The following is a 15,283-nucleotide window of genomic DNA, read 5'->3' as shown; positions in this document are numbered from 1 at the left end:
GAAACGCCAGCTGTTGCAAAACTACAACTTTGTGTATGCCGAGAGTTGTTGCTAAGCACCAGCAGGAGGTGAACAGGCCTTCCCTCCTGCTGCCGAGACGGTGGCTACCGCCTGACCAGGAGACCCCCACCAGCCTCGAATGCCGCCCAGCAGGGCAGTGATCGGTCGGTTGTTCTGACCGATCAAGTGATTGTGAGATGGTACCCGTGCCACCTTTCCTGCTGGGTAAGGGTGAATGAGGCTCTTGGACAGCCCTATTAACCTTTTGTGGGTATCAGCAGGGTGCCTGCTGATAAGATAGTGGCGGGGAGTACCTGTATGCCCTGGGTCAGTGTTTAACTTCCTCTGAAGTATATAGCATCTGATAAGTTATTTTCTTTTCTGACCACAGAGCTCTTTGCCAACACCTGTCCACGTCCGGAACTGTCCACAGTAGGATCAAATCCCCATAGCAAACCTATCCTGCTCTGGACAGTTCTTTCCTAACAGTTCTTTCCTAAAATCGTAGTTCATTATATACAGGATTCCTTCAGACCAAATTTGCTTATATTATGTTCTGAACCATTTAACTCTTGACCTGCTGCAGAATGTATTGTGGAACTACAGTCCCCCACCTAGATTGACACTATATAGGGAGCATTTTATATAGTCCACGTATGGAAAACCATTTTAAAGCACCAGCATAATGCAAACCTGTAATAACAGACCTCACATTGTAAGAAAGAGGGTTTATTGGGGAAAGGAAAAAGAAATAAAAAATTTATGAGATAGTCCATAAGTTTGAACTATCCTAAAATGGTAATGAAATTTAGCATTAGTATCAATGTACAAAGGGATGTCAAAAATAACCAAAAAAAAAAAAAATCTATACAATCCTTAAAACAGGACATTCATTATTTCAGTAGTCTTCGCCCGAGTGCTTATTCACACTCAACCACTGAAGATTGTTATGTTTTTATTCCAAATCCTCTTTGCGTTTCTTTTTCTTCTTCTTCATGCTTTTTGTTACCTGGGGGGGAAAAAAAAAAAAAAAAATAATGTTACATTTTGTGTAAAATGTATATTGTTAGCAACAACTATACCACCTCCACCAACATGAGACCCCACAAGCACAAGGAAGGAAATTGTCTCAAAATGCAGCAATACCTTCTACTAACTTGTCCCTTGAGCCCCTTTTATGTCCTGACATTTATCACTGGGGTGCTCCAGGAAGAGAAGAAGAGAAACCGACTACAGCCTGCGTAGTCAGAACACTTAACCATTTCAGGATGTAAATTATACATGAGCCACTAATGAGAGAGCTTAATGTAGTAAAGAGATGGATGCTTGACAGATTAAAGGGGTACTCTGGCCCTAGACATCTTATGCCATAGCCAATGGATAAGGCAGTGTTTCCCAGATTTTTTTAAACTACAACTCCCAGCATGCCTGGACAGCCTTTTGCAATTGGTGGTTATATATCCCCCAATTGTTTGTAGAAAGATTGGTGTAATGCATAAGCATTACACTGATCTACCAGGATAACCAACCTATAACATAAGTGTCATGGATTGGGAAGGGGTTAATAAAAGGGCTTGGGAAAAAAAAAAACTAAAAAACTAGACCCATGGATGAAGTTGTCCTCAAGCAGACCTTGCTCCTGGGAATTTATCAAGCCCTGGTCTTAAATATTTAATAATTAGACAATAACCTTAAATGCCAAAGCATTATGAACATTTTTTTGAAGTAAAGTTTCATTGCCAGCATTTCCCAGAATAAGTGATTTTATATAATTACCTTTGGAGAATCTTCTGTCGCACCCTCCTCTTCCTCATGTTTCTTTTTCTTCTTTTTCTTTGGTTTTAAGGCACTTTCATTGTCACTACCGCTCTCTTGTTTATGCTGTGAGGGAAGGGAAGTCAGTTTTAAACACTGAGGTCCTTAAAGTGTACCCGTCATCAACAAAAACTTTACTGTGTAAATACTAGAGATGAGGGAACTTACAGTAAATTCGATTTGTCATGAACTTCTCGGCTCTGCAGTTGATGACTTTTCCTGCATAAATGAGTTCAGCTTTCAGGTGCTCCCGTGGGCTGGGAAATGTGGATACAGTCCTAGGAAAGAGTCTCCTAGGACTGTATCCACCTTTTCCAGCCCACGGGAGCACCTGAAAGCTGAACTCATTTATGCAGGAAAAGTCATTAACTGCCGAGCCGAGAAGTTCGTGACGAATCAAATTTACTGTAAGTTGGCTTATCTCTAGTAAATACAATTATCTGGATATTTGTAATATACAAAAAAAAGTGTACATTTGTCTCTGCGAGGAGTCCAAATACAGGAAGTGTAGGTGGACAAGCAGGGCTCTGTGCTCTAAGACACTCCTGGCTCACATCAGGATGACCGACAAGCTAGAAGCGTGCACAGATCCCTGCTTGTCCGCCTTCACTTCCTATATATGGACTCCTCATAGAGACACAGGCAATAGCTGCGGGGACAGCATTTTGTCACCCAAAAATATACAATTTTTTTATCAATGTATATTACAACTATATAATTTTCCCTCAAAAGTTTTACTGTAGTTTAGAAACTTGACATTGCAAAAAGGAAATCCAGACAAGCTACAGATGAACCTGTGCCTAAAAGGAAACCCATACAAGCGACAGATGAACCTGTGCCTAAAAGGAAACCCATACAAGCTACAGATGACCCTGTGCCTAAAAGGAAACCCATACAAGCGACAGATGAACATGTGCCTACACAATACAAGTAACTAAGCTAATAGCAGGTTAAATAATCCCGGTGAAGAATGTGAAATTGCCAATCACCTTAATGTTAATGCAACTTACCGTAGAAGGTTCTGCATCTGCGGTTTCTTGGTCACTCTCTGGTTTCTTCTAAAGGCAAAGAGGGAAAACAATTTTCACTTAATATATACTTCAAGAGCCTTATACTTTTTTGCAGGACGCATCCCGAGTAACTCATTAAACTTCTTGTATTTCAAAAATTTCTATTTTGATCTGGTGGTCAGGGTTTGGTGCCTAGATCACCAGATCAAAATAGATTGTTAACTAACTAAAAACTTACGTTACAGTTCCTGCAAGGGCAATCCTAACCCTGATGTTCAAAGGGATAATTGCTTTTAAAGGAGTACTCTAGTGCAGAGCACTCCTGCTCCGTCCTGCAAAATAAATGAAAATGATCCATCACTCACCTCCCTGGGTTCCCGTGGAGCGCCGCTACAGCTGATCGGTCCTCTGGTGCATCTCCTTCATACTTCCGGGTGTAACGAAGACTCACATGGCGCTCAGCCTATCGCCGACCGAGGCAGAACATCGTGGCTGCCGGCGATAGGCTGAGCGCCATGCGACGCTTCGTTACACCCGGAAGTATGAAGGAGATGCACTGGAGGACCGAACATCTGTAGTGACCCAGGGAGGTGAGCGATGGTTCATTTTCATTTATTTTGCAGCCCGGGCAGGAATACTCTGCACTAGAGTACTCCTTTAAGTAGGTCATGTCAATGCACATGGCCCTGCCAAACCCATATAGAACAGACTCCGTATTTGTGCAACAAATCTTTTTGGTCCAGCCAACCTACGGACAACTATGACATAATGATCTTACCTTTTTCTTTTTGGTGGAGACTGGTGTAGCAGTGTCACTATCTGACTCACTCACATGCTTTCTCTGCAGAAAAAAAATTATATATCTAGGTTACAAACACAGCAATACATGTGGTCACATGTTGGCTATGTACCTTAACAGAAAAAGCAAGCTGCATTTCTGATGGGGACTAGCCAGTTGATTTTGCAGGATGACTCCCCTATAGTACCACAGGCAGGTAAAAGGGGATAACTTCCTGCGTCTGTTAAAGGTTAAAACATGTACAAACCTTAGCTGGTGTCTCCACCTCTGGAGCAGTCACTTTCTTCTGTGCTGCCCTGCAAAAGAATAAAGACCCATAAACCCTACTGAGCAAATATGCACAAAAATTTAATATTTGGGGGTGGGGGGGGAGGAAGAAATCAAAACCTGTCCAGAGGGAACGTTGCTGCGTTGCCCATAGCAACCGATCAGATCACTATTTTTCAGATGCTTTTCAAAACAAAAGAAGTGATCTGATTGGTGGCTATGGCCAACTCAGCAACTTTTCCTCTGGACAGGTTTTGATAAATCTCCCCCATGATATTTTATACAAGAGTTTGTTACTGTTCTTACTTGTAATCAACATATCCTTCAGTCCAGTTAGCTGGGGTATTCTCATTGGGTTTCCCATGCTTGTCTAGCAGCCCTTTCTGAATCATCATCTTCTTCTGACTGGCCTGGAGAGTTTCAAGACACGTGCATTTAAGCATTTATTTAACAAAACAAAAAATAAGCACATCTATGCATTAAGAACGTTTACCCTCCTTCAGAGTAGCAGCGGCCACAGTCAGCTCACCTGACCTACTTTGAAGATGGTAACTCCGTTCTGAATGCATAGTGTACATTAAGAGGAGAGCCATCAGTTATAGGGTGATAGATGTAGAGTCATCATTAAAATCAAAAAACATACAAACATCATGTGGCTCACCACCCTTCATACAAAGATTATATTAGCATCTGAAGTAGTTTATATTACCTTGGGACCAAGGCCCCACTTGCGGGGATAGGTGTCCCTCTCCATGATAACACGTTTTATCTTTGCCACAACGCCATGGTCACACGTCGATATCACAGCTGTTGTCATAAGGGCAGTAGCTAGGAAGGGGCACATTAATATGGTTAGCAACACAGGTAAACCAGTAAGCTCAGCCCAAGCCTATATAGAGTGTGATCAGAGGAGCTTCTATCATCCTTTGTACTCAACCAGTCTTCCAGCCCCCAACTCACTTCTGTTGAGAGTTATCTGCAGAACGCAGCAACTGGCACACAAGTGGGCAGGACACTGCATCCTAAAGGATACAGAAAGGCACGGAAGACTGGAAGACTCTGAGAATGGATAAACTACATCATCATGTCACATCAAAGACTGAGGCTTTAATTCTGTGTATCCTTAAAGGGAATCTGTCACCAGCTCCGAGTGGTCATAACTGCTCAGCAGTCCATATAGGAGGACAGGAAGAGTTAAAGCATTACGTTATGTATACATCATAACTACATATACAACTTTACCAAGATGCCTTTTTAACTTCACCTTAAATTTATTAAAGAGGAAGTCTGGTATTTAAAAACTTTGGTTGCGAGGACAAAAATGGGCAGGCAAATTTTTTTTTTTTTTTTTTTAATATGTTGTACTTATGTACTACAACATCTAATAGATTCATATTTTTTTTTGCTTACAATGGTTTAATTAACATTTGAAAACCGGCCACTAGGGGTCTCCTCCCTAGTGGCCGGCTGCAGCCGGCTGTGTCGTCACGAGTGAATTAGGACTGATGCCGGGCAATCGGTCTACATCAGTCAGCCTGCACTCGCTCCCTGCCTGTCAGAGCGCAGTGAACGCCGGGGCTGCGCGCATAGTGAGGGTGGAAGTTGGCACCCAGCAGGAGTCAGCGACATCGCGCCTGCTGGGAAAGTTACTCTTTAAGAACCAGGGTTTCACTTGACTCGCTGGTGCAGTTCCTGAGCACTTGCAAAAGCTTTGTTGCTATTGGACTGATTTTAGTCATGCAGGTACTTTAGTGAGGTTTTAACTCTTCCAGCCATCCTCTAAGAACTTGCCAGCAGTATTGAAAGATCAAAACCGCTGACATATCCACTTTAAGAACTGACAAAGGCACAGGAACAGCCATACATTTACTACATACAGAGACTGTACAGTCTAGCTGTTAGCAGCTCAATCATTACCAAGATATCAATGAGTCAGTGTTTCCCAACCAGGGTGCCTCCAGCTGTTCCAAAACGACAACTCCCAGCATGCCCGGACAGCCAAAGGCTGTCCGGGCATGCTGGGGGGTTGTTTTGCAACAGCTGGAGGCAACCTGGTTGGGAAACACTGTATTAGGTCACTCGCAACCCCCTTTCAAAATAGCACTGGGAGTTGTGTTGCGGAAGCCTTATATGGATGTCCATTTCCAATGGCCCAGGTTCTGTAAGTATCAGTTCTACATATTCCACTGTATCTTAAAAATCCTACAAGATACTTACCAATGCAGATAGCTTCTCCCTTGGTTGTGATGACCACAATATCCTGGTTTATCTCAATGCCATCTTCATATCTCAGAAGACCAGGAAGCATGATCTTTGCCCCATAACATATAGCATTAACCTAAAAGAATAAAACCCATGAGAATATACTAAAGCAGTGTTCAGCATGATGCAATACTACTGCCAGATACAAAAGAAAGCAAACTTACTGCACTGTCCTTCATAACCAGCCTTTTATAAGAGACCAGAAGCTTCTCTAGTGGATAGACAACCCTACGGAGATAGCTTTCATCTTTATTGTTATCGTACTGCCATTGGGCATCCAAGACATCATGCATTGTGACAAGATTGTCCTGAAAAAGAGATAAACACCTATTGAAGCAAGCAGATATAGGACCAGACCATCGGCACGTGATCAACTGTCAGCTCCAGGATAAGACAACACATTTGCCTTAAATCCTGTGAACTTTTTAATGTCCCAAAAGCCAATTACCAAACCACAGGGAGAAGCCTGTGGCTGAACTCAACGCATTTGGGATTAGACAACCACGATAGTCCCTTACCTTCTCTCCCATCACACCCGACCGAACTCTGCGAAGCTCCTGCATCTGGCCACCTACTCCAAGCAGCAAACCAATGTGGACGCATAGTGTCCGGATATATGTACCGGCTTCACAACTCACCCAAAATATACCTGTGAAATTACAGATTAGGAGTCACACATGTTTATTTAAACAAAACTAGTCTTACTCATTTGCTAGGAGCCATCAGTCATAGGGTGATAGATAAGATGTCAGCATCACAAGAAGTTCTTGAGAAATTTGATCATCATATGGCTCAATAACATTCCTCTATTCCTGTAATCAGCTGTACAAAAGATATTTCAGGTTACACTTACTGAGGTTATGTTCACATCACGGGTTAGGTCTGAGATTAACCCCTTAATGACCACGGACGTAAATATACATCCCGGTGCGGCGGTACTTCGCACACCAGGACGTACATTCAAGTCCTGTACATGCCTATCAGAGCGTTTATCGAGTCATGTGCAGCAGACCCCGGCTGCTGATAGCCAGGGACCTGCTGGTAATGGGCAACATCCGCAATTGCGTGTTTGTCTGGCATTAACCCCTCAGATGATCAATACTGATCATGGCATCTGCGGCAGCGCGGCTACATTTTATGCTGATCTGATCACCCGCAGCAATCAGATCAGCTAACATGGCGGACGGAGGTCCTCTCACCTGCCTGACGGCTTCTTCTGCTTTGGTCTAAAATAGAGCAGACCAGAGCAGAAGATAGCCGATAACACTGATCAGAGCTATGCCCTACGCATAGCATTGAACAGTATTGGCAGTCAACTGATTGCTATAAATAGTCCCCTATGGGGACTAAGTGTAAAAAAAAAATTTAATTTCCACAGTACCATGTATGTTTGTGTAATCAATTAAATGGACCGAAAGTAGTCTACTAGTGACAAGGTTTGTAAATACACCTAATTTAGTTAACTAGTATATCTTGTCCAGTCCATGAAAGGCCTGCTAGAAGTTGTAGTTTTGCCACAGCTGGAGGCAGCCTTGTTGGGAAACACTGTCCCATAGTATACCTCCATTAAACCTTCATGTAATATAAACATAACCTCATTGCTGGGGAAATAGAGAAACTTCATTGTACTTCACAGCATAAATGACACGATCAGCTACTCACCCAGTCTACGTTCCTGGTCATATTCTACAAGTTTGCTCTCATAGATTGTTCTAACACGCAGTTGCCTCTTCACAGCAGCGATTAATGGTGGCCTCTGAAACAGTGCGCCTGTGAGGGTTTCCAGAGCCTGCAAAAGGAAATAGAAGTGTCAACTACATAGAGTTTATATAAAAAGGAAACACAAAAGTAAAAAGCCCACTCCAGGTTTATCAGACAGCACATCTCTTCTTAACCTTAATCTTTGACCTCCTGCTCTTGACACCAGGAGCCAGTCACACTGCAGAACGCAGGTCACTGGATCCAACAGTGTTTCGAGCACACCTGATTCCAGAACAGAGCAGGTGCTTTAGAGACAGACAAAGGATCAGAGAATGGATAAACTGTGTCATCATGTAAACTATAGGGCCATCACATGAGCCCAGAGGTGGGAAGACACTTACCCTTGCCAGCTGCTGCTCACCCTCTATTGCATTATGTAGTCGTACAATACCAACATATTCTTTCCCTTTAAAAGACAAATAGGAAAAAGGTCAGTATTTCAGAAGCTAGAGCAGGATATTTATCTTTAGACAGTTTTAGTATAAGACTTTTTTCATTTTACATGCCAAGGTAAAAAAAAAATAAAAAAAAAAATAAATAAATAAAAAAAAATAAAATAAATAAACACACCCACCTGCACTCTGCTGTGACTTCACAAGTCGTGTGGCTCGGTCGATGCATACAATTAGACAACCTGTGACTTTGGGATCTAATGTTCCACTGTGGCCAGTTTTCTCCACCCTTAAAATACGACGGATCCACGCGACTACTTCATGGGAGGAGGGGTTGGCAGGTTTATCCAGGTTAATAAAGCCTGTTCTGAAGAGATTGGGAACAATAAAGAGGTTAGTACAGAAAGGAATACTGGTCCACAAGTACCGTATATAATTGAGTATAAGCAGAGAGTTTTTCCAGCAAGATTTTTCATGCTGGAAACACCCCCCCCCCCCCCCCCCCGGGGCTTAAACGCGAGTGAACTCTCCACCTGTCAATCCCTTCTCAGTGGCCCTTAACCTGCGTACCTCCAGATGTTGCAAAACTACAACTCCCAGATGGCTGTCCGGGCATACTGGGAGTTGTAGTTTTGAAACATCTGGAGGTCCGCAGGTTGAAGACCACTGCGGCCTTCGTCATCATCCAGACCCCCTTTATTTTTCTACTCACCTCCCCTCGGTGGGAAGGAAGGGGAGGAAGTCAGTCCCTGCGCGTCATCGTCAAGGCAACATCACTAGCCCGGGGCCGGCCCGGTGAAGATGGACACCCCGGAACGACTAACCCTCCCTCTGGAGGTCTTCAACCTGCGGACCTCCAGATGTTTCAAAACTACAACTCCCAGCATGCCGGACTGCCGATGGGAGTTGCAGTTTTGCAACATCTGGAGGTCTGCAGGCTGAAGACCACTGATGAAGGGATTGACAGGCAGTGATGATGAAGGGAGGGGGGGGAAATGACTTAACTCCCACCCTAGGCTTCAAGTCGAGCCAACAACTTTTCCTGGGTTTTTGGGGTGAAATTAGGGGCCTCGGCTTCTACGGTAGCTGTCATATTTGTCACCTATTTACAATTACTGCTCCATCCTCATGGTTGGTCAGTTCCTCAATGATCATACATTTCTCATGTATCTTGTTATCAGGCAGCAAGTTGTGTTTGGTTGACATTAGGGATTCATTTTATTAAAGCTCAGCTGGCCATGTGCTTCGTCTAGAATTTTCTATCATCTCCATTAAGAATTTTACTACACTAGATTTGGCACATGAATGGCAGAATTTACCACATACCTAATCACTTACTTTATATATTCTGAGAGTTCTCTTTTCAAAGGGTTGGAACCAGACGGTATAGGAGTGTAGTGTGTTGTCCGAACATTCAGCTTATCAAAGTTCTATGAAATTGATAAAAATGCCACCATTAGCAAAAATCTTCTACAAAACAAACTCAACTTCTTGCATTAAAATAGTTCTGGTCACCAAAAACAGAAATAGGAATCACTTAAATGGGCACCATCATTTGTTATAGAAATAAATAAAAAAAAAAACTTTAGGTGGGGGCCCAAATGTTCAGATTTCCACTGATCAGGAGAACAAGCCTACGCTCCGTGCGTTCTCTCCCAGCTCTGTGTCACGTGATCACTCAGTCTATGAGCGTGTCTGGATCATGTGACCGGGGCAGGGAGAGAAGCACATGGAAGCGCAGACTTATTCTGATTGGTGAAGGTTTGAACACTCAAAACATTTGACAGGTCAGAATTTTTCATAATGACAGGTACACTTCCATTATATCCTCGTTAGGCAAAACAATCCAGCTGATTACTTAATCCGCAAAATTCTCCAAAAAACTGAACACACTGGATGGCAGTGCTTTAGGTTTACAATATGTGAAGCACCATGTAGGTACTAGGACAGCTACATCTTCTAGGTCAGTGATGCAACACTACAACTCCCAGCATGCCCTGACAGCACTCTTGAGATTTACAAAAAAAAAAAAAAAAAAAAAAAAAAAAACACAAACCTTAAGCAACAAGGGCCATTGAGATGTATCTAACTGGGTAACTTTGGATTCTGGCTGTATCAGAAAGCTTCCTTCATGCTGTATATCCTGTAAAGGAGAGAACAAACAATTCAACACAATTCGATACCGTCATTGTATCAATATACAATTCATCACAGGAACCCTAAATCTCCCATATACTAAATCTATTTAAAAACAACTTTTATTACCGTATATAGTGGAGTATAAGCAGAGTTTTTCAGCATGATTCTTCGTGCTGAAAACGCCCGAGGGGGCTTGTACTCGAGTGAACTTTCCGCCTGTCATTCCCTTCTCATTGGTCTTCAACCTGCGGACCTCCAGATGTTTCAAATCTACAACTCCCAGCATGCCCGGACAGCCGATGGCTGTCCGGGCATGCTGGGAGTTGTAGTTTTGCAACATCTGGAGGTCCGCAGATTGAACACCACTGCAGCTTTCGTCATCATCCAGACCCCATTTAGTTTTCTACTCACCTCCCCTCGGTGGGAAGGAAGGGTGAGCTGGTCCGGGCCATCTATGCTGCAGGGACCGTCCGGTGGGGAAGGTTAGTCGTTCCGGGCTGTCCATTTTAACCGGGAGGCCCTCTTCTCCACTCCGGCCCCATGACATTGCCTTGACGACACACAGGGACGTCTGTGCGCAGCAGATGTCCCTGCGCATAATCGTCCCTGTGCGTCATCATCAAGGCAATGTCACTAGGCCGGAGAAGAGGGCCTCCCAGTGAAAATGGACAGCCCGGAACAACCAACCTTCCCCACCGGACAGTCCCTGCAGCATCGATGGCCCGGACCAGCTCACCCTTCCTTCCCACCGAGGGGAGGTGAGTAGAAAACTAAACGGGGTCTGGATGATGACGAAGGCTGCAGTGGTCTTCAACCTGCGGACCTCCAGATGTTTCAAACCTACAACTCCCAGCATGCCCGGACAGCTGATGGCTGTCCGGGCATGCTGGGAGTTGTAGTTTTGCAACATCTGGAGATCCGCAGGTTGAAGATCACTGATGAAGGGATTGACAGGCGATGATGATGACGTGGGGTGTTCATGATGGGGGTCTGGATGATGTATTTCCCACCCTAGGCTTATAGTAGAGTCAATAACTTTTCCTGGGTTTTTGGGGTGAAGTTAGGGGCATCGGCTTATACTTGAGTATATACGGCGGTATGTGCTTTTAAATAGCATTAAACTCAACCCACTGGTCTCATTGATGTGTATAATGATATTTACACTTGATAAAGACACTTATACCCCGCCCCCTCAACACTAGGCTGTCACTCCCCCTCCCATAGATTTGCATTGAGGGGGTGGGGCATGATGTAATGGGGGGCAGGGCTATGATGTCAGGCTCCTGACGCCGGTGTGAGCCCCCGTAGATCCATGCGTCCGCTCCTCCCCCAGCTCTCCGGACATTTCCGAAGCTAGAGATGGGGCAAGGGGAGGAAGGAGGTACACGCCCCCTCCCTGAGGACATAGATCTCCGCGGCAGGTCCCCTCCCTGAGGACATAGATCTCCACGGCAGGTCCCCTCCCTGAGGACATAGATCTCCACGGCAGGTCCCCTCCCTCATCTCCCCGAGCTGAGGACATAGAGCTCATTGGGAGCACTGCTCTATGTGTAAAGGGGGACATACTGCATGGGCTAAAGAGCCTGTGCAGTATGTCCCCCTTTACACATAGAGCTCATTGGGAGCACTGCTCTATGTCCTCAGCTCGGGGAGATGAGGGAGGGACCTGCTGTGGAGATTTACGTCCTCAGGGAGGGGAGATGAGATGCCGCGGAGATCTATGTCCTCAGGGAGGGGCGTGCCGTAGAGATCTGCATTCAGCCGAGTTCAGGGAGGGGAGATGAGGGAGGAGGCGTGAACCTCCTCCCTCCCTCAGTTCTAGCTTCGGAAATGTTCGGAGAGCTGGGGGAGGAGCGGACGCATGGATCTACGGGGGCGCAAAAAAACACCTCACACCGGTGCCCGGAACAGTTTGTTCCAAACGCTGAGCAGTGGAGTACCCCTTTAAGAAGACAGACATGTCGGCTGTCTCACGCACTCCATAGCCATGTTGCGTAAGTGACAAAGCACCGCAAGCTATAGAAACCGTGTAGCCTGCAGCGCTAATGTTTACACAACTTATTTGGGTCAATGGGAGTTAAGCAGAGGGTACGTTCACACGTTGTGCACTTCCAATGCATTGGTTTTATTGCAACTGAGGTCCGGTGCAAACTGATTTCTCTGCCAGTCACATGTACCTGTCAAATGCCAACAATCTGTGCTGGCCCCATTCATTCCAATGGCTAAATGCGGCATTTCCCAGACAGTGTGCCTCCAGCTGTTACAAAACGACAACTTCCAGCCTTCCTTAGACAGCCAGAGACTATTTGGGCATGCAGGGAGTTTTAGTTTTGCAACAGCTGGCTTGGTGACCGTCCGGACCACTGTGTGTGGCATTGCCCAATTTAGCAGGTCTACTGCCCTACTGAGCACTGTTAAAAATAGTGTTATGGCCTGAACTCCATGAATGGGGCCCGCCACAGTATGTGTGAGCCTTAGACCGTACATGTGGCCTACAAAGAAAACTGAAGCACAGGAGCATAGCCAAAAAGCATTAACTAGCCAGCTCAGCCATTTCCTGCCCCCACCCACCTCCAGCACACGTAGGGTGTAGGGGCCCCCCCCCCCAGATGTTTAACCTTCAGCGCTCAGACTTTATTGCTCTGTCTGTACATCAGAATGTTCTAGATGTAAAAACCCCCTTTAAGTCACTGGTCCCATATACTTACATTCCCTTTAAAGTCCTATAAGCCAGTGTTTCCCAACCAGGGTGCCCCCAGCTGTTGCAAAACTACAACTCCCAGCATGCCCGGACAGCCAACGGCTGTCCGGGCATGCTGGGAGTTGTAGTTTTGCAACAGCTGGAGGCTCCCTGCTATAAAAGGCAGTGAATCAAACACCACCTTTCCCTTATTTTACAAGAAAGGAACATCATGCACACATTTTGCCCACTGCTTAAGTTTTCCAAGCATTGTGCCTCCAGCTGTTGCAAAACTACAACTCCTAGTGGGAGTTCCAGTTTTGCAACAGCTGGAGGCACACTAGCTGGAAAACACTGTTGCAGAACTCCAACTCCAATCATCCCAAAGCATGCTGTGATTAGTAGTCCTGCACTAAGTATCCACACTACAGAGCCCGCACCGCGCCGACCCCTTCCTCCACGTGCTCAGCACACGTGCACACGGCCGCGTTACCGCACACTCACCGCGATCTCCCCCAGCGTCTGACTCTTGCGTTTCTTGGATTTCTTCTTTGATCCTTTAAAAGAAAAAACTACGTAATAATCATTAGAAAGCGATAAAGGAGAACGGTGCGGGACACACGTGACAGCGTTAAGTCTCTATTCACACGCAGCGGACACGTACAGTACACGTGACATAGATAGAATAGAGGAGGAGAGGCAGGGTCAGGGGCCCGGGGCCCTCCGCTTACCATCGTCATCCGCCATGACCGCGCTCTGCTCCTCTCCACGCGGTGAATGAGAGAGAAGAGCTGGCGGGGCAGCCGGATATAGCACGTGGGAGGACTCACCCTGGCCCCGCCTCTTCCGCCTGTCTATCCTTCAGCGTCCTCCGCTTCGGTAGCGTGGCTGCCATGCTGGCCGGGGCTTGTTCCTCTAGTGGCGCTCGGTTACAGAACGCTTGTCAGTGTGTACAGTGTCCTGGGCTCAGGAAGGGTGCACAGCATGAGAGAATAAGAATATTATTATTGGGTGGTGGTAAGCCTCCTTATCGGCAGGTGGCGCTACTACTCAAGTCCCAGTATATGTAGTTGGTAAAGTGGCGCTGAAACAAAGTTGCATCTTCTCTATTATTCAGTTCAAAATGAATCAGTGCTGGTGGTGTGGAGAAATTATAGGTGCATATTAGAGATGAGCGAATTTACAGTAAATTCGATTCGTCACGAACTTCTCGGCTCGGCAGTTGCCGACTTATCCTGCATAAATTAGTTCAGCTTTCAGGTGCTCCCATGGGCTGGAAAAGGGGGATACAGTCCTAGGAGATTCTTTCCTAGGACTGTATCCACCTTTTCCGGAGCACCAGAAAGCTGAACTAATTTATGCAGGATAAGTCATCAACTGCCGAGCCGAGAAGTTGGTGACGAATCGAATTTACTGTAAATTCGCTCATCTCTAGTACGTATCATACAGTAGTGGTTCCCAAACCAGTGTGCCTCCAGCTGTTGCAAAACTGCAACTCCAGGCATGTAAACGGTTTTCCCGGGATTAAGGCCGCATTCACATCTCTTTTTCTTGCAATACGGTTCCTGTATCCGGTTTCAGTGAAAAAAAACTGTATGGAACCGTATTGCAAACCGTATGTATAGACATTTCATAGAAAACCGTACGCCAACCGTAGCATCCGGTTGTGTGCATTTTGCACCATTTACTGTTTTATCCGTTTTTTTCCCGTCTCCAAAACCGTAGTCTACTATGGTTTTATGACCTGGTGAAAAACCGCATACAACCCGTATACGTTTTTTTTTAGAAATGGTCGTCTATGGGAAGCGTACTGAACCGTATGTGCGTACGGTTCCATCCGGTTTGCTCAATACGGTTTTGCAGTTTGCACATGCGCAGTGCACGCCGAAAGTTCTTCCCACAAATAGAACAAGAAGAACTTTATTTAATTAAGGACAAACAAAACCGTTACCGGCTTTTTTTTTTTCTTCAAAAAACTTATTTAACAGTATGCAACCAGACCTCCGGTTTAAAACCGTAGAGAGGTCTATACGGTTCTGTCCGGTTTTGAGACATACATTTTTTTTTTACAAAAAACCTGATACGGGAACCGTATTGCAAAAACGAGATGTGAATGCAGCCTAAAAGTGTTCCCATCAGTCGCAGTATAAAGTGTGAC

At 45.3% G+C, this 15,283-nt stretch overlaps 1 protein-coding gene and 2 non-coding genes across 4 annotated transcripts; all 3 read right to left on the bottom strand.

The window, feature by feature from the left end:
• Positions 1-714: 714 nt before the first annotated feature.
• DKC1 (dyskerin pseudouridine synthase 1) lies at positions 715-14,195 on the bottom strand. Of its 2 annotated transcripts, XM_056539594.1 has the most exons (17): positions 13,857-14,194; positions 13,630-13,682; positions 10,363-10,449; positions 9,645-9,736; positions 8,489-8,673; positions 8,256-8,320; positions 7,816-7,942; positions 6,672-6,802; positions 6,318-6,461; positions 6,109-6,229; positions 4,601-4,719; positions 4,198-4,301; positions 3,872-3,920; positions 3,604-3,666; positions 2,826-2,873; positions 1,777-1,881; positions 715-1,009 (listed from the first exon to the last, which is right to left on the bottom strand). In XM_056539594.1, exons 1-17 carry the CDS (start codon positions 13,870-13,872, stop codon positions 956-958), a joined length of 1,563 nt encoding a protein of 520 aa, XP_056395569.1. In that variant the 5' UTR covers positions 13,873-14,194; the 3' UTR covers positions 715-955. The 2 variants fall into 2 exon arrangements, with proteins under 2 accessions (XP_056395569.1, XP_056395570.1); XM_056539595.1 differs by lacking the exons at positions 715-1,009; positions 1,777-1,881; positions 2,826-2,873; positions 3,604-3,666; positions 3,872-3,920 and having other exon boundaries at positions 4,194-4,301; positions 13,857-14,195.
• LOC130292192 (small nucleolar RNA SNORD83) lies at positions 4,479-4,548 on the bottom strand. The gene has a single exon (XR_008848100.1). It is a non-coding gene; the product is annotated as a small nucleolar RNA SNORD83 (small nucleolar RNA).
• On the bottom strand, positions 6,871-6,945 carry LOC130292193 (small nucleolar RNA SNORD83). Its single transcript, XR_008848101.1, has one exon. It is a non-coding gene; the product is annotated as a small nucleolar RNA SNORD83 (small nucleolar RNA).
• Positions 14,196-15,283: the final 1,088 nt, after the last annotated feature.

This window comes from Hyla sarda, chromosome 9 (genome assembly GCF_029499605.1).
Source record: "Hyla sarda isolate aHylSar1 chromosome 9, aHylSar1.hap1, whole genome shotgun sequence".
NCBI classification, from domain to species: domain Eukaryota; kingdom Metazoa; phylum Chordata; class Amphibia; order Anura; family Hylidae; genus Hyla; species Hyla sarda.
Note: the sequence above shows the minus strand (reverse complement) of the source record. Positions and strands in the feature narration are given on the sequence as shown.